This window comes from Gymnoscopelus braueri, assembly GCF_963280865.1.
Source record: "Gymnoscopelus braueri genome assembly, chromosome: 2".
Lineage (NCBI taxonomy): Eukaryota > Metazoa > Chordata > Actinopteri > Myctophiformes > Myctophidae > Gymnoscopelus > Gymnoscopelus braueri.
Genome location: NC_137604.1, coordinates 38,895,597 through 38,913,868, shown reverse-complemented (window position 1 = coordinate 38,913,868; position 18,272 = coordinate 38,895,597). Strand labels below are relative to the sequence as shown.

Here is an 18,272-nt window from a genome sequence, read left to right as displayed (position 1 = left end):
AATGGTATATCACTTATGAAGAGAGGTGGAAGCTACAACAGGTAGCCTCGGAAACCCATGCCTTTTTATTACAGCAGGGGTGACCGTGAACTACAAAAGCTGAGCTTGAACCATTACAAGAGATTATTTGCTCATCATTAGCATTCAAAAGCAAATTCTCCATCATGTCACATGATTCATGTGACAATTATTAGTTGTCAGAATATTCTACTTATCCTTCATCATCACAATCATCAGCATAATTTTCTTCTTTAATGTTTATTAATATTTTAAACAAATAATAATAATAATATTGTATTATTTTTTCAAAGTATTTCAAAGGAAGTCAAGAAGTGTACAGATTAACAGCTGCCTGGAAGAAGACGTTTAGGTCTTCAAGAGGACCTTTTTCAGCCATTTTCTTTGGCAGAGGGCTTTCACTTCGACAAAGATGATAAAGCTTCACAAAGACGCTACCACACTAAACGTGTCGTTCAAGCGGACCAATGGGAGACAAGTGTGCTGAGTTTCGGGCCAATGGACTGCGGGTATTTTCCCTGTGATTTCCTGTTTGGTGCTCTGCCTTTTCAGGTTACAGGAAGTGGGTTGGAGTTGACGATCTGGCTCTTGTAAAGATAATTTTCAGTACCTCGATCGAGTGTTGCCATGTCCGGTTATTATAAGCGATTTGGGCTTGTTTTTCCAAAAAATTGATTATTTTGAAAAGCTCACAACGAAATAGCAAGCTCACAATGTTGACATTGTATATCGGCTATTTTCAAATATCCGATGCATATAGGTTTAAAAGTGCGTTTTTTCTGGCTTGTTTTCATAGACCAGGTTGCTTATTTCTCTCGCAAATTCTGGCAACACGTACCTCGATCTCGCTACAGATAGGTGGCAGTCAAAGACAACGAAGGACGTAACGTACCCATACTTGCCTGGTGGTGCACGCAGACAGACGGGAAGCAGGAACTGTGTGTGAATAGAGGGGGTTTACTTTACAATGAGACCGCTGTTGAGATCTTCGCTGGGCGTGCTGCCGTTTCTTGGTTCACATTCTGCAGAGAGCAAAGTGGTCACACAAGCAGCAGCAGCTCTGCCCACATATCTGAGAAAAATGATGCATTATCAAACGGAAGAGAGAGGACGGCCGAACTCTCCAAACTACAGGATGTATTTTAGTAAGTTATACCACCGCTGTCTGTCCTAGAAGAAACGCGTTCATTCAGTAGGTTGTACTTGTTATTACACGTTTGCGTGCCGTTCTTCCATCTCTTTCTACGTCGAGAACAAAAACATGTATTGTAAGTACATACATGTAGTACATGTATGAATGTACTGGGTTAAAACGTTGTAAATTATTCAACGGATATTTGTTTACGCAGGTCTATGAGTTCCATGTAACGTGTTAGATGTGTTGGTGATACTGAACACCACCTTGTCCCTCCATTGATTCGACTCTAAACATACACAAACAAACGGGTCCTTTCTTTCACGTGTTTATCTTGTTGTCACTTCCTGTTGAGCTGCTGTCACGTGCGCAGTCAGGTGTGTTGACAACCAGCTGGAACTAAAACACAAACTGGTCCAATTTGGTTTCTATTCGAATCTATCTTTATGACCTCCTTGCATAACGTCTGAACACTTTAGAGTACTGTAGTTGGAATAGATATGGGTTCAAATCTGTCTTTGGATGATGATAAATGCATGAGACAATATGTGTCTCATGCATTTATCATCCAAAGGCAGATTTGAAACTATCTTGTAGGAATTATTTAAAGAAAGGGGAGTTCAAGCCTAGATTACTGCCCTTTCATTATGAACTTGAGTGTAATATTTATTTAATGGCCTAGTGGACTAATCTAGGTTTTAATTCTACTTAAGTATTTGCAGGATTAGTTATCACTGCTGATTACCTTTGTGCCTTTAAAACATCTGGAAGAGATTGCTTAATGGTGCGAAAACACAATAGCAAAAAGTACAAGATTAAAACAGACCCAGGCCAGGGTTGTATATACAAAGAAAATCTGCACGAACATTGCCCTGAATCAAGCAAAGTTCATTGCAGACTTTCTTCTCTATGTTGTAATTTCTTCTCTATGTTGTAATTGTATAGCCTGGTTCCAGACGAATCTGCCATTGCAAAATTGCATTGCACGCAGTGTGTCGTGTGATATTGTCTGGCCACACGAGGCTAGTAATTGTACGTTTTTTCTTTTCCTAGAAAACTCTGAAGGGAAATACATTTCACCATTCCATGACATTCCACTTTTTACCGAGGTGCACCAGGTAACCTTTGTTTTTACACTTGTAGTGTACTGCTGGTCTTAGTGTACTGCTGGTCTTTCTGTAATGTGTAATGTTGTTTAGTGTGTTTTTATGTTTGTTTTTAATGTACCCCTGAGTCTACACAAATAAAGTTGATTGATTGATTAGAGTTCTCATATGGATGGGTAAATCCGTACTTCCGTATAATTGGGTAATGTACAGTAATACATTAAATGCATTATAAGCCCACTGCCTGTCTTACTGTAATGTATCTCTGGTCATTCAGTGATTTGATTGATTTGTCTTGCAATAGGACAGTGATGTGCCACCAAAAAAACTTAAGAAGATTGAGAATGAGGTATTGTCAAATTCTGTCTTCTATGTTGTTCGTATACAGAACAAATATACAGTATATATATATATATACACACACACACACACACACACACACACACACACACACACACACACACACACACACACACACACACACACTCTCTCTCTCTCACTGGCCACTTTATTAGATACACCTGTCTAATTGCACATTAGCGCAAATTTCTAATCAGACAATCACATGGCATAGGCAGCAGTTCAATGCATTTAGGCATATACACATGGTCAAGACGATCTGCTGCAGTTCAAACCGAATATACATATATTTACATACATACTTACTGTGGGGAGTTGGCTGAAAACACAGCATGTGCTGCCATTCTTTGAAATGTAGAATCTCGCTGCTTCCTGTCCTCTCAGTCCTCATATCACCCCATTACCCAGGGCATAGAGTAATGCTGGGTAATATGTGATAAATATATGTAAATGAAGCAGGTATCTCAAATCACACAATCTGGTGTCCATCTAATGTCTTTGTAGAGTTCTATATTACTCTGTGGCTACAAACTAATTAAATAACTTGAGAGTAATTGTTTAAATATATGTTCTTGTGATTTCTTTTTTTTTAGCAGCGGTATAACATGGTTGTGGAGGTTCCTCGATGGTCAAACGCTAAAATGGAGGCAAGTGCTCAATGTTTAAACTGTTAATGAATGGGAATGGGATCACATTCAATACTATAAGGATATTTTAACAGTTTCTTTTGCGGGGCGGGGAGAGTCTGGAAGTTAAATGCATAAAAGGTCCAGGAATTGAAGAGCGTATATGGTAGATGCCTTAACCACTCAGCTTCGGCTATCGGCACCCTAAGGATAGTTTAATTGTGGGTGTTTTTTTTTTATTCAGCTTCATAATTGATTAAATGGTTTTGGCCATCCAGCCTTTGCAGGTGTCATCAGTTTCTAATCCCACTCATTTGAATACATTCTGTACAGAGATAACACACTGTGCCCGCCAAGCACTTTGTCCCATGTTTTACACACTATTCAAGATACCTCTTGTATTTCTAATAGAGTAATTTTCAGTGCCAAATCACAGTTCTGATATCTCTGTTTAATAACTGTTGTAACTATAGTTATACAGTGTTATAAGTAGATTATAATGCATTATAACCACGCTTATAATGTATTATAGTCATGGATGGGATGCATAAGTGTTACCCAAATGTTCTTTTTGTTTACATATTTTATACATGATCTAATTAAAAATGTCCCATCATTGTTTAAATCCTTAGATTGCAACAAAGGAACCACTGAATCCAATCAAACAAGATGTAAAGAAAGGCAAGCTCCGATATGTGGCCAATGTATTCCCTCACAAAGGCTACATCTGGAACTATGGGGCACTCCCACAGGTGAGGAAAAGTGGGATAATGTTGACATAGTTACAATCTGAAGATAACACAATTCTTCTTGCCTTAGTTGAGATTATTTTTTTTTTTCCAAGGTTTTGTAAGGAAACACTGAAGTATTATCTGTTAATATAAATGTAATACATTGGGCAGTAGGTGGCTTGATGGATGGCTGGCAATTACTTGGTCTGCAGTTTTCCTCATTGCCAGGCAATTAAATTGTTTATTTTTTATTGCTCAATTTCTTTCTGTGAAAAGACATGGGAGGACCCAAACCACACAGACAAAGACACAAAGTGCTGCGGAGACAACGACCCCATTGATGTGTGTGAAATTGGCTCCATGGTAAGACTTCTGCTGTAATGCTATCACTGTTACGTTAATGTACACAGTTTTCTAGGCATATAATTATACTTGACTATTAAACGGACATTCAAGTAAGTATAATAGATCTGTATATTTTGTCAGTGAGGCTGTGATGCATGCTGTGTTTTTTAGTCATGCATGCTGTCATTTTTAGAATTTCACAGAGCTATATTTAACTACTACACTGAATAAGTTCCCACATGATGACAAAGAGGTATACAAAGGACCATGATCTATACAATTAAACTTGCAGAGAGACTGTGCACACCTGTATGGAAACTGTGACGCATGTGTACGAGCATTTGGGAGACAGTGGGAATTAGCCACACTGACAGCAATGTAGTGAAATAAAGCCAAATGTTGTAATGACCCTTCTCATACAATAATATCTCACTCCATATCAAATTACACAGCCTTCTAATAACTTGCCATGAGGAACTATCAGGGCAGAACTGTATGTTTTTTGCTTGGGATGCAAGGCTGGTGCACACAATTAAAACACAACACTGCTAGTGGTAAATTAAATGAAGGTTGACTTTTCAGGACAATATCCACAAATGCACTTGCAAGTGAGATTTCCCTTTATAGGTCAGCTAACCTAACTGGGCCTTTTTTTCCAGGTTCTGCAGTGTAAATTATATCTTATTATCGATTAATTCATATAGAGACATTGGGTTTCATTTTTAAGTTGATTCTGATTCTGAATTGTGTGCAGGTGTTTTTAGAAGGAATATTTGAACGTCATTTTTGGCCATTTTTAAACAAGCCTAATGTGTTGTGCCATTTGCCTACAATGCATTATCCCATAACACATTTGACGGTTTTGTTATATTGTCATGTGGGATGGGTTGCTTTGGTGACATGACCAGAAAATATGCAATTTTTTTTTTTAATTCATTCATATTTTTTATTTTATTTTATTTTTTTAATTAATTCAGTTTAGGTTTCACAGACAGGTGCATAATATATATGTACAGTTATATTTATATCCCATTTTTTTCCTCGCATTTTTACCCGGCATCGTCTCTGTATATAAAACAAACAACAACCAAAAAAAAGAAAAGAATATATATGTATAATCATACAGGTACTCACAGACTTGAAATGTAATAGAAAAAATAGAAATACAAATTACTGGGGAGTGTGTACACTGTTGATAGAAATAAGTACACAACAGTGTTTTAACCTAACTTGGGTTTTGTACATAGGCTCCTAAGCTTGCTTCTCATTCTGTTGCACAGGTGTGCTCGCCAGGTCAGGTGATCCAGGTGAAAGTTCTGGGGATACTGGCCATGATTGACGAGGGAGAGACGGACTGGAAGGTCATTGCCATCAACACAGAAGACCCAGATGCTGAAAACTTTAACAGTGAGTTTGACCTAGTTTGGTTTTCTTTGATTTAGCTTAGCTGCACTGCTTACTGTCTGAAGCCCTTCCAAATGATCCAGAACGCTGCAGCACACCCGGTCGCCAACCTCCCAAAATGTTCACCTACATCGTAGGTCCTACAAGATCCTAAGGGCATTGTACCCCTGTAGGCCATTTCCAGTACCAAACTGGCGATGGCCTAACCTCGCGTCACCAGCCTTTCCACCGCGGAGGAAAGCCTGGTATTAGTTCGTATCCGTGTGATTCGGTTTAGAAAAAAGAAAAAAAAAGAATTGTGTTGCGGTGGTGGGTTCCGATTGGCGTCTCATCGTTTTTGTTCCCCACATAATGCGAATCAATTAGTTTAGTCTCGGTAGTCGTGCTACGAGTTAGAATAAAAGATGGACATACCAAACGATTATTATACCAAAAGAAACAAAACGATTATACCAAACTAAACACATTAGGGGAGTCACTTTAGAGGTGCACGGCCGAAGGTTCCGGTCGTTGGTTCCCGGCTGCCTGATGACGTAAAGTTATTTCCGCTCCGACCGGATCAGAAACGCAATAATGGTATTGATCCTGTATTGAGATACTGAATACCGTGGTATTTTGGTGGATACCATACTGTGAAATTTCCTTCAATTGGATCCCTACATCCAGTGCAAGGTGGAAAAAATATTTTTGTTGTGCCGTTTCCCTCAGGCATAGATGATGTACGCAAAAGCAGGCCTGGTCACTTGGAAGCCACCGTTGACTGGTTTAAGAAATACAAGATACCAGACGGCAAGCCTGAGAACCAGTTTGCGTTCAACGGACAGTTCAAAGACAAGGTACATAGACTTGTATATTACAGCTATTTCATATCCAGCTATTCTCATGTTTGGGTTAATTTGTGTGAGATTTTGCAGGATCTACTGTAAGTTCCTCCAATGTCCCCTAGTGATACATGAATGAGCTGACCCCACTTCCCTGTTCCTCCATACTTCTTTCACCTTCAGGACTTTGCCATCAAGACCATTAAGTCCACTCATGAGCACTGGAGGGCACTAGTGCAGAAGCAAACCAATGGTGGAGAAATTGAATGGTGAGTGGAATGCAGGGTTTGTGCATGTAATATGTGTATTTATTTACGTGTGCACACTGCATATGCAGGCATGTGTGTGTACTAACCGTGATGTGTGGATGTGTGCACCTGGTTCCTCATGTGTGTGGAGCTGGTATTGTGCATTTAATTGTGATGTAACTTTTTAATGTGTTCTTTTTGTCTAATCACAGTAAAAATATTTCCGTGTGTGAGAGCCCTTTTAAATGCAGTGTGGATGAGGCCAGAGATGTGGTCCAGTCGGTGAGTATTCATGTTCAACTGCTACTAGTTTGGGTTTGAAAGACCCAATTGTGATAAATAAAAATCATGAGAGCTCTTAGTGTTAAAGACACCCTTTATACTTTACTTTGTTGATTGGGGTCCCCCAGGGGCCAGTCGGCCCCCTATTTATTTTCCTCTACATTGAACAACTTGGCCGAAAACAGACGACGAAAAGTGACTCCCCTTATAGATCTGCTATTTTTGCTGAAAGTTCGCATAATATGCCTTTTTTTCACATAATGTTCACCTATTATGACATGCCCAGAATAGGGTCGCTAGAGATAAAGTGGTTAAACATCTCTCTGTGAGGTTAGGTAGTTAAAAAAGGTTAACACTTGATTCCATATAACTATATTATTTGTCGTATCCAAAGGCCCCTGCTTCTGGAGTTGCCCTTCCAGTATCTCCAGAGGGTGAGTTTAAAATATCTTTCATTTGATAATTGCATTATTAAGCTTTTGAACAGATACATATTTACACTATATCACTACCCTTTAAAATAAATCTTGACATGTTGCTACAAATCTGTTTCCCTGTGCAGTGGACAAGTGGTATTTTCTGTAATGATGCTGAAGCCCTCAAGATGGTGTATAAAGACGGCAAAACCTCTGGCCCTGTTGTCAAAAGAAGCACTACCAGCATTGTGTCCTCCTAAGATTGATTTTGTATGCAGTTAAATGTATTTTGTTATGGAAAGGAGACATTCAGAAACTATAGCCACCAAGAATGGTGGGATTCTCTGTTTTGTTGGCATTGTGAATAATAATTCAATTCAAATTAGAAGACTCATTTGAAATTGTACATTAGATTGTTTTAGTTTGATATGTTTGTACTGGTTACAAATACCCAAGGGACAAATGTGGCTTACATAATGTGCCATGATGCCTTTTGCAACGTGTGTGTATGCATTTGCCAAATATATGAAATAATGCACAATTTTATGTGTAACCAGTGATAAAATGTGGATAAAATAAAAACTTAAGCTGTTAAAAATACTAATTAATTGTTGTAACCACATATTAGATGGGGCATAATCATTTAGCTTAATTTGATTCCCCTTTTCTCTCTCATTAAGTTGATTATTTAAAGACCAAAAACTGCTGTTTTTAACGTTGAGTGGATTTGTCACACCAGTTTCTAGTTCTGTGGATTTGTGATGGCTAAGTACAGACAATACTTCCAGCACATATTAACTTGGAGGAACAAATCAAAGTGCTTTAAATAAATATAAATTTTATTAAAAACACCCACATCTCAGCAATATCAGGAATGATATAATAAACAGCTTTCAAATAAACTGCATTCAATACATTACAATACTTACAGTATTTATATGCATCCTTTATTCCATTTCTTTAGCATACCAAACTTCAGGAGAACTAGGGAAGCGTAAAAAAAAAGAGGGGGGGACAGGCAAAAAGTTGCACATTATTTATACCTTTTTTAGTGTCTAACTGCAAAATACCAAGTGTACATCAACTGCTAGCTTAACATAAGAGCTGAGCACCTTTTTTGTGCATTAGTTAAGCTCAGGTAAAGTCATTCAAGTACTGTTGACTCGATCAGAAACACTCTGAAGCATCTTCAAGTATGGCTATGCTTGTCACCCGCTATATCTTTAGACACCTCTGGTTTCTCAACCACAATCTGCTACTGTAGCTGGGTCCTGTACACAAATTCAACATTTCATTTTTCAGATGTATCTTTACAAAAAAACTGAATAGTTTACAAAAACTATAACTTCTAATGGTTTTTAGCTAACAGGATGCCTTATAACTGTAAACATTGTTGTTTGACAGTGAATGTGGTATTTACAAAAAATAAAAAATCCTGGGTTATCTAACTTTGAGCTAAATGTGAACCTGCAGAGAAGTAAAAGCATTTTAAGGATATGAATGGTTGCTGTTTGATGGGCTGTGGGTATTGGTCAAAAACTACAAGAACCTACAATAAGAAAGAAATGAGTTGTATTCCTGCAATACAAATGCATGGTATATACAATGTGGCATAATTTACTTTATTTTCTTTTAACACATTTACAACCTAGTTTAATTTTAAATAAAATGTTTCGTAATTCTTTATTACATTTTTTTTTTCCTGAAAAAGAAATTAAGTGCTTTCAGAAAACAATAGAATTTACGTTAAAGAGTGGGGGAGAGTTGTCACTCAAACCATCATAACCATTCCATTATATATCACATTAATTAAATCAAATAGACAGGGGAGACTGATCATTATACAATTGCTTAGTGGTTATAAATAAATTTAACTTTTTCACTATACACAAGCACAAAGATGTGCAACTAACCATAATAACTGCCCTGTTCTTGCCTCTTAGCAAAAGTAAACACATTGCACCTTATTAAGGCAATGTCATACTTTCCCTTTAGTCAATCAGTGCATATTACATGTTCAAATTACTTTTTAAAGGTTACCACCAAACTACAACCTAAAACATACGTACAAAAATTGCGGGTGATTTTCACTCTTTTTCCTTACAAAGTTATTTTTTGTGTGTTTTTTTTTTTAAAGATATAGTACACAAGAATTCCATTGGGATTCAGGCGGCTGTGAAGGCAAGTCCCTGAATGAGAAAACATTTCAGAATGAATACAGATGATGGTGTACACAAACAAATAATTGGAAAATGTCCCTGATTTTGAAGTAACATCAAAGCCTCAAGTTCAAGTAATACTTTCTAGCTGAGTAATAAGGAAGAAAGTAGGCGATGAACTCTTTTGCCTTTTGGTGGCTTGAGGGTCTATTGTTAAGTTTGAAACGTGATGTATAAAACTAAAGGATAAAATGACAAGAATAGCCTTTTGCGTTATAATCCTATTGCCAAACTAGTTCTGAGGTATATGACAAGTAGGTACTGTACATCTTTCATTAGCCTTCTCATCGCCTCAAAAGTCTCACATTATGTCTCTAGCAAGTTGAATAGCACCATATGAAACAAAATCAGTTTAAAACCAAAATAAAATAGGCCGTTAACTATTCTTTACAACACTAAAATCTAAAGCGTAAATTCCAAACAAGGAGAATTAATTTACTGTACAAATCTCACCTATCTTATATCTTACATTTAGATTACAATTAAGCCTAATTTATGCTCCGTCGCACGACACCGGAAACGCCTAAGAATAGCAGACCTATAAGCTCACAAAGCGTTGTATCTGCAACGTGCTTGTAGGTCGGCTATTCTCTGCGTGAGACACCGTCGCGTGATGAAGTATGAATCAGGCTTACTAAGGAAAGGACCCTCCCCAACAGCAAGCCAGCTGCCTTCGGACACCAGGATAGTGATGCTGAGTTAACCCTGTACCATGTTCCTCAAGCGTATGAGAAACGTGTTACTAAAACACCACAGTCACAAGACTACACGTAAAAATTCACAATCCAGGTTTGTTCAGTGAACCTGCCGTCAGGAACTTTTTGAAACAGTCATGATGACAACAAAATGACCCTTTAAAAAAAACTGAAAAGGAAAAGAAAGGTGTATAACAAGACAAAACATGCTGCATGTTGATTTTGTTTAAAATATAAAAAATACACCATTAGAATGGCTCAATGTTACAGTATAAAGGACATAGGTAAGTGAAAGAAGCACCAATAAAATGCTGTGTAAAAAAAACTATTTGCATGGTATCCCAACAGTTTTTGCAGATAACTGTAATCTTTGCTTTTTTATATACTGATTTCATGTTAAGGGTGTTTGAGATAGTAGAGATTACTGTACTCTTGTTGTAGCAATATAATTTAAACAAATGTTTGATTTTAAAGTTTTACCAAAACATTAACTCTACTTATCAAAAGTGCTTTAAAAACACTGATTTGTTTAAAACCATTATGCTGATGATTTGACAATTAAACAGTATTTTCAGTGTCATCCAGTTCACATGATTCACCAAGTTTTTCATGTCACGTATACAAAGCGGCGTGGTTATAGTGTGAAGGCATTTCAACAGAAGAAGCACACACCTTTAGCACCGTGAATGGAGTCATTCACAAAGTCAGTGTTTCTATGCCAACCTATTTCCAAGTGAAGATTTTCATATGAAAAATAAAGCCCCCCCCCCAAAAAAAAAGAAACTTTGTTTCCAGTAAAAATAAGTCCCATTGTATTAGACACAAAGCACCAGAGGTTTTAACAGTGTGAAATCTTGCAAAAAAGTAACCCATCAATAAATAAATATGTCCTTAGCAGGATCAACCAACCAGTAAAGCTCGATTGTTGCAGGAGGTGAAAGACCTGATGTGGAAGGGTGTTTTTCATCATAATTTATGTCAAGTTTGTTTTCCCAGCTTAGTTGTTTCTGCTGACACTGTCTCACACTTTTGCGAGACAGGGGAGAAGTGTTCCAATTCAGACCATCAGTGCCTGAGATCTTAGTAAATATTCAGCACCGTAAATAGAGCACCTTCAGTTTTCTCAGCGTTTTTCCTTGTTCTTCTACACAAATCGACTGTAAGGCCCTGTGACCTTGGTGAAGGCGTAGGGGGTTGTAGTGACATAGGTGTTGGTTGTGCTGGACTGAGAGCTCTGCATGAGATTCTGGATGAAGCGCTTGTAAGGAGGCTCCCCAGTTGGTTCTGATGACTCATGATGCTCACGCTTCGCCCCCTTCTTGCCGCTGCTCTTAGTGGGTGTCACTACTTCACCGCCATTCCTCTCCGCCTCTTCCTCCTTCTCTCTGGCCTTCTCCGCCATTTTGGCTTCCCACATCGCCAGCCCATGCTTGGCCTCATTCATGTTCTTGTGCTGGTAGAATACTAGGGAGATGCGTGTTGGGTGGTTGCGGTCAGGGTTCTTAACGGGTGTTGTGGCATGGAGCTCCCGCTTTGCGCACTCGATCAGGATAGAGCCATGGCTGGGTGCCACTGCCACCCCACCAATCTCTGGATCCAAAAAGTTGTGCTCGTTGTCCGACCACGTCTCAGGCTTCTGGGGCGTTGTGGGTGGCTGTGGGGTCACAGGCTCCTGCTTGATACTGGGGCCCAGGAGACCCCCATTGGGCAGGCTGAAGCCTGACGGCATTCCCGGGTTCAGGCATTCGCCACTCAGCGGAGGAGGACGAAGTGCCTGTGGGCCGGCCAGGCCCGGCTCTGTCTTGATTTGTATACGGAACGGGTCTTGGCCTGGTGGGAACATCTGAGGGCTCTGAGAGAGGTATGGATTAGGATAACTGCCAAAATGATTGCCTTTGCTCATAGCAGATGCATAGTCCAGATTAGGGTGGGCTGAGGGGGGTCTTGAGCGGGGATCCATAAACTGGGGGTCTGACGTGACATTAGGGCCATAAGGATTATGAGAGTAGGGTCCCATGGGGTGAACACCAGGCCTCATGCTGCAGTTACCGTAACCATTGACCTGTAACCCTGCCTCACCATACCTTGGTGGATAGTTGACGTCGTAGCGTTGATGCATACCATACTGCTGCTCAGGGTACAGTCCTGGCCTCTGCTGTCGATACATGTCTAGGTGCTTTGGGTTCGAAGCATAGTATGGGTGGTAATTATCCAAGGGCATACCTCCATTACACTGATACCCTGGATACGGACGATTTGACCCATTCATGTAAGAGTTTGATAGATGGATCGCGGAGGGGTAAGGACTGGTTGGTGTTGCCGGGTGAGGGGGATACATGCCACCTGGCGTAGAAGTGCTTGGATAAGGCCTGGGATGGTTGGGGAACCTGGGGTAGCTGGCTGGATGCGGGGAGCCAGGGTATGAGGGAAGCATGTTCTGGTGGTGCTGCTGTTGCTGCAGCTGTTGCTGCAGCTGTTGTTGCTGCAGCTGTTGTTGCTGCAGCTGTAACTGCTGAGCGTGGGCCCCAAGAGGGTGTGGCAGGTGACCTAGTTGTGGGGTTGCAGCCATGGCACCAAGTATATGTCCTGAAAGAAACCAGAGAACAACAGAGTGATGTCTTTGAATGAAAATGGAAATAAAACAAGCTGTCATACAACAAACACAATATACGTATCACACCTAGACCTCCAATCCTGCAAATACCATCAGCAGCTGAGACTCTGAGATCTTTACCAAGCCAAGAGCCAGACCACCAGAATTTCTCTACAGTTTCCACCCGGCTACCATCAGACTACTGAACAAGGCCTTAAGACAACCTGTTGCCAGGCTGGCCTGCCTATGTGAATTTACCGATGCATTTATTTCTTTATTCATTTTTTCATGTGGACTATATCATTAGCAGCACATAAGACTATATACGTCTATTACCGTTCTAGTACCTCATGTACTGCACCTGCTATCTTTTTTGACATGCATCTTATGTCTGATCTCATGTACATAGAGTACCTGCTACTTTTTGCACCTTATGGACAGTATAACCTCATGTCACTTATTTATGCTATATGTATGTCTTTGGACCTGTTTCTTTCCTATATTTCCTCTTTGCTCTCCCTCTCTGTGCACCCCCCCCCCTTTCCTGAAAACAAAGCTTACACAAAAAAATGATTTCTACCACTTTACACCTGTAAACCTGTGATGTGACAATAAAGTTGATTCTGATTCTGAAACTTATAGTTGATAACTGCACAGACAGAAGTAGTACTGTATGTGGCTATATGTCTTTTGAATTGTGGACTTCACCAAAAAGCACAGATGATTCATTCGTCAATCAGTTTGAAGTTTACATCTCAGTGACATGCTAAATACATGTAACCTATGTAATGTCACATATCACAAATTTAAATTATGACATCAACCCACCTGGGCCTGGAGTAGTGCTCTCATAAGTGCTTGATTTTGACTTGGCCTGAAGGGCTTTTTCTGCCTTGGCGTTTAACGTGTCCAGCATTGAATTCTTGTTGGCGGCTGCCTTCTTGGCGTCCAGTTTTTTCTGTCGACATGACTTGGCTGGCTCCGCAAGCATGCGCACCTGCCGGCGGAAATTACTGAGGACCTGAATGGCACCAGATTTGATTTTCTCCTGTTGGCCCTCCTCGCTGCCAAACTCGTCTGTTGTGGAGGCCTTGTACAGGGGCAACACATGGAGCTGCTCGTCCTCTGGGATCTTGCCAATGTCCCGGTTATCCTCCCTTGTTAATGTGCAAACCTGGAGGAGGAGAGGACGTTGGTACAGTAAGTAGGATATCACTTCTTAGTTTATTCATTTATTTCTGGTTCATTTTACGAGAGTCTCACCAACATGTGCTCATACACGCATGACTTGTGTGACAAATTAAGTCTTTGAATCAGAATCTTGTCTCCTCCCACACCAAAACACATGCATGTTAGGGAGGAGGTAGGGAGGAGGCTACTGATGCTGCAGTGTCCTGAGCTGGACCCTACTTGATTGTGCTCAGTGGCTGCCAGCTGCTCTTATGTTTGATTGACTGATGTCTTTACTCTTTATTGACAAAAATGTGAACATATTGTACAAGGAAAAAGGGATGAAACAAAGAGCTTCTTTCCTTTTCTTTGGGACTTGGGAGGGACAGACAGAGACATAGAGAAATGCATAATAATAGTATAATAGGATTGCTCAAATGCAGATTACAAACATTCCCATGGGATTTAATTCAAATACCTAATTTAAAGGCCACTGGCCTAATAGGCTACTTAATTTTTGTCTTGTCTTATTTGGCAGTTTGCACTGTCCCATATGGCAACACATGTGCATAAAAAAAACGGCCAAAATTAAGTGCCTGGCCAGGCCGGCCGTTTAAAAAAAAATCCGGTGCCGTAATTCGCTGGAGTAACGTCAGTAAAACGCTCTATCACTCTATGAGTAAAAGACGCTGGAGTAAACCGTTAGAAGCTTGTTACTGCCTGTCAAGTGTCAAGCATGTCATGTATTGGTTAGTCAGTCAGGTCACATAACCAGGAATAAGTGTACAAGCAGTGTTGCCATGTCCGCTTATTATAAGCGACGTTGGGCTTATTTTTCTGTAAAGTTGCTTGTAAATATTGTTTGCGTTTCTTTCGGCTTTCTCAAATATGTACATGTCATGGACCCCAAAGTATTTGTCCCCTAACTCCCATCTGAAAATGTTTTGTGCTAGTTTTGAGTTGTTAGAATGTTTAAAAAATCTTCCAAATCTTCTATATTTTATTTAATTTTTTTATTTAAATAGCAGATCTGCAAGCTCACAACCCATCGTGACGCGTTGTGAGCTTGTAGATCGACCATCGACGTGCACGTGCTCATGTGGCCCAGTCGCATCTTTTGGGCTTGTTTTCATAGAACTGGTTGCTTATTACTCTCACAAATCCCTCAAATCTGGCAACACTAGGTACAAGGGTAACCGAAATGTAAAAGGACACACTTGGTGATGTAACGTGATGTTATAGTTAAGACCGGTACAGTTCGTGGGCGCGGTCGAGTAATAAAGCAACTAAAAGACAATAAACTTTATGTCTGATTTAATAACTAATTCAGTAATAATAATAAGTAACAATTACGACGACAACAACACCAACTGAAACAAACAAGCCATGCTCCTTTCATCAGCTCCCCTCTACTTCTGCAATGACGCTGTTTGGCATGGAGGGGTCGCGGTTAGTCAATTGCATGCAGTGTATGCCATACACATTTATTTTTAAACTCGGGTGACAGTGTTGTCCATTGTTTGGTCCATTGAAATTCATAAAAGCAATTAAACATTACATAAATACATTTTGCGTCAATCTTTCAGTCAAGGCGGCTGACAGTTTCTACTATGAGTTATGTGACCCTGCAGGAAACCCTGGACGTTATGTAAGTTGTATCACAAATAGCAATTTCTTAATTCTTTCACCAGATTTGTCTGGTTATTTGCCTCTAGTCTACTTGGGACTTTTTCAGTGGTGGACAAAGTAGTCTAAGCCTACTCATACTCAACCCCAGACCAGACAGTACTTGATGTCAAACAGTCAAATTATTGATACTCTTGGTCAAATATTACTCAACTACAAGTGAAAGTTGCTTTGCCAAATTTCAGCTTGAGTGAAAGTACTGGAGTAGGCCTACTTGCTTTTAAAAATACTTATAGTGTTCAAAGGTACATAATGTAAAAGTAGCCTACATTTTCTTTTTATATACTTTTTATATACTTTTAAACAAATATATATAATAATATTGCATTGTTATGCGTTGTGAGCTTGTATTTTCATTATATTTGAAATGGGGCTTAAGTGGTTCATTCATAATGTAGCCTACTTTTACCCTTCCTGGAAATACAGTGGAGTCAAAAGTACATTATTTGTCTTTGAAATGTAGTGGAGTGAAAGTCCTAGCTAAAATTTACTTCATTATATTTCTGTCTGCCACTGGTTATTTTTTGTGTGATATATGTATTGTATTTGATATTATGTTGAATACATTGTAATCATAAACATATCTCAATAAATAGGCTAGCCTTTTGCGCAAGTTTCAGGTGTCTGGCTCCTTACCAGAGGCTCATTTCAGCTAAAAGAAACTAGGGGGTTTAAATAACCACTTAAACCCTATTTGAAAGATTTAAAAAAATAATGGATCTACATGCTCACAACGCATCGCAATGCGACACGCGAGCTTGTAGATCCATAATTTTTTTTATTTTGGGAGTAAAGAAAATGTTTGTTCGTCTATAATGACATGCCCAAAATAGGGACGCTGCAGACAAGAAAACACGTCTCTATAACTTGTGTGTCACATGTACGTAGATGGATTGAGATGCACTCAGAGCTGATCTAAAGTCTGATTTACCTGCAAAAAAAAAGAGGTAGAGAAAATACCCAGAAAAGAATGAATTTGTTAATGCTAGGGGGTGGCAATTGCCATCCCCTGGGACCCCAAATGACGCCCCTGCTCCTTACCACAGTGCTGCCGCCCTGCATGTTGTGGAGGTCTCTGTGAGCGTGGGCACAGAAATCAAGGCAAGCCGTGACCCCGGAGAAGGGACGACCATCTTTTACCCCAAGACGACAGTCTGGTGCCCGGTGTTCATGCTCCACCTACAGAAAAACAACGGCATCAGGTAAACAACGTTAATAATCTTTTATGGATCACACGACACTCACGACCCTCCATTATTAATGAATATGAGAGTTAATGAATAACTATTCTTTATAAACTTATACTACAGTATGTTTTTTAACTACTTTAATACCGTATATGGCCCCTGTTCCATGTCTCCCTATCCTAACTATCCTTTGCTGCACTGTCTGATAAAAGATAAAACACCCATAATAATACAAAAGTGCACACAACACATGATAGTGTGCCAAAACATGTTACAGATATGTTATTATAGATATGATGAATATATCATGTCATACACAGGTCCTTTAGACTAGAGAGGATAATCGGATCACAACATATTGTGTATAATTTAAAATAATGTTCACTATACTTACGACTTGGTAATTGGTAATGTTAACTGAAGGAACCAGTAGTATGTTCTCAAATCAGAATACCCAGGTATCCTTACCTGATTTTGATAAGCTTCAGGTGCCAGGTTTTTATACATTGGACCCATTATGGTAGCTAGGTTGTGAAGGTTCTGCTCCAGTCTCTCCTCCTGTAAAATAAGTGACAGGTATGTGCATACGTTATGGCATTTTTTTCAGGCTGCTGTATGCTCTATATGCTTTATTGGACAAAGATCAGGTATGCATATGAAAGCCCTATAGCATGTTACTACACCACCAGTGCAACATGTATACCTCTTTAGGATCATCCCCAAGTAGCTTGAATCTTCTTGGGATTTTACTCCTGGCAAACTTGCAACCATTGTAGTACATACTCCAGGAGCAGCCGAAGGAGAAAGACGCTCCGCAAGCATCAGGATCCAACCCTTGGCATGCACATGTCCTCCTGAATGACATTGACAAGCAGGCATTAGGCAGTGCATTTATCTTTGTAGATTGTGGACTGACAGTTTGCTATGGGGAGGCACAGGAGGAAGCAACTGGTGGCATTTTAGTCCAGGCTGGATTTGTGTTCATGTCAACCCCCAGGCACACTGCCCTATTGTTCTAGATTACACAATTTACTCTTCTATGACTTGTGTTCAATGGCATTAAGATATAGCTGACCGTTGAGTTTCAAGCAATGGCTTTTGATTTGATTCGAAGAAACGGATGACTCCCTCCCTTGGGGGAAGTTGGGATGGGTGCCAATAGAATTCAGATCAGTTGGTGTAGTCTTTTAAAAATACTTGGGGACATTGAATGCCTTTTCATATAGCTGG

At 39.7% G+C, this 18,272-nt stretch overlaps 2 protein-coding genes across 2 annotated transcripts in view; one reads left to right on the top strand and one right to left on the bottom strand.

Annotated features, from left to right (window-relative positions):
- The first annotated feature begins 863 nt into the window (after positions 1-863).
- Positions 864-8,090, top strand: ppa2 (inorganic pyrophosphatase 2). The gene is made up of 12 exons (XM_080447959.1): positions 864-1,163; positions 2,207-2,271; positions 2,564-2,608; positions 3,213-3,266; positions 3,878-3,997; positions 4,253-4,339; positions 5,602-5,728; positions 6,434-6,561; positions 6,730-6,815; positions 7,007-7,076; positions 7,471-7,510; positions 7,639-8,090. The coding sequence occupies exons 1-12, from the start codon at positions 986-988 to the stop codon at positions 7,659-7,661; spliced, it is 1,023 nt and encodes a 340-aa protein (XP_080304085.1). The 5' UTR covers positions 864-985; the 3' UTR covers positions 7,662-8,090.
- Positions 8,091-9,098: 1,008 nt separating this feature from the next.
- tet2 (tet methylcytosine dioxygenase 2) overlaps positions 9,099-18,272 on the bottom strand; it is a 42,934-nt gene continuing 33,760 nt past the window's right edge. Inside the window, exons 6-10 of the mRNA XM_080447946.1 lie at positions 17,746-17,896; positions 17,511-17,600; positions 16,897-17,034; positions 13,828-14,173; positions 9,099-12,992 (exon numbers count right to left, since the gene is read on the bottom strand). Of these exons, the coding sequence (XP_080304072.1) occupies positions 11,551-12,992; positions 13,828-14,173; positions 16,897-17,034; positions 17,511-17,600; positions 17,746-17,896 (2,167 nt within the window). The 3' untranslated portion in view covers positions 9,099-11,550. The remainder of the gene's footprint in view (positions 12,993-13,827; positions 14,174-16,896; positions 17,035-17,510; positions 17,601-17,745; positions 17,897-18,272) is intronic.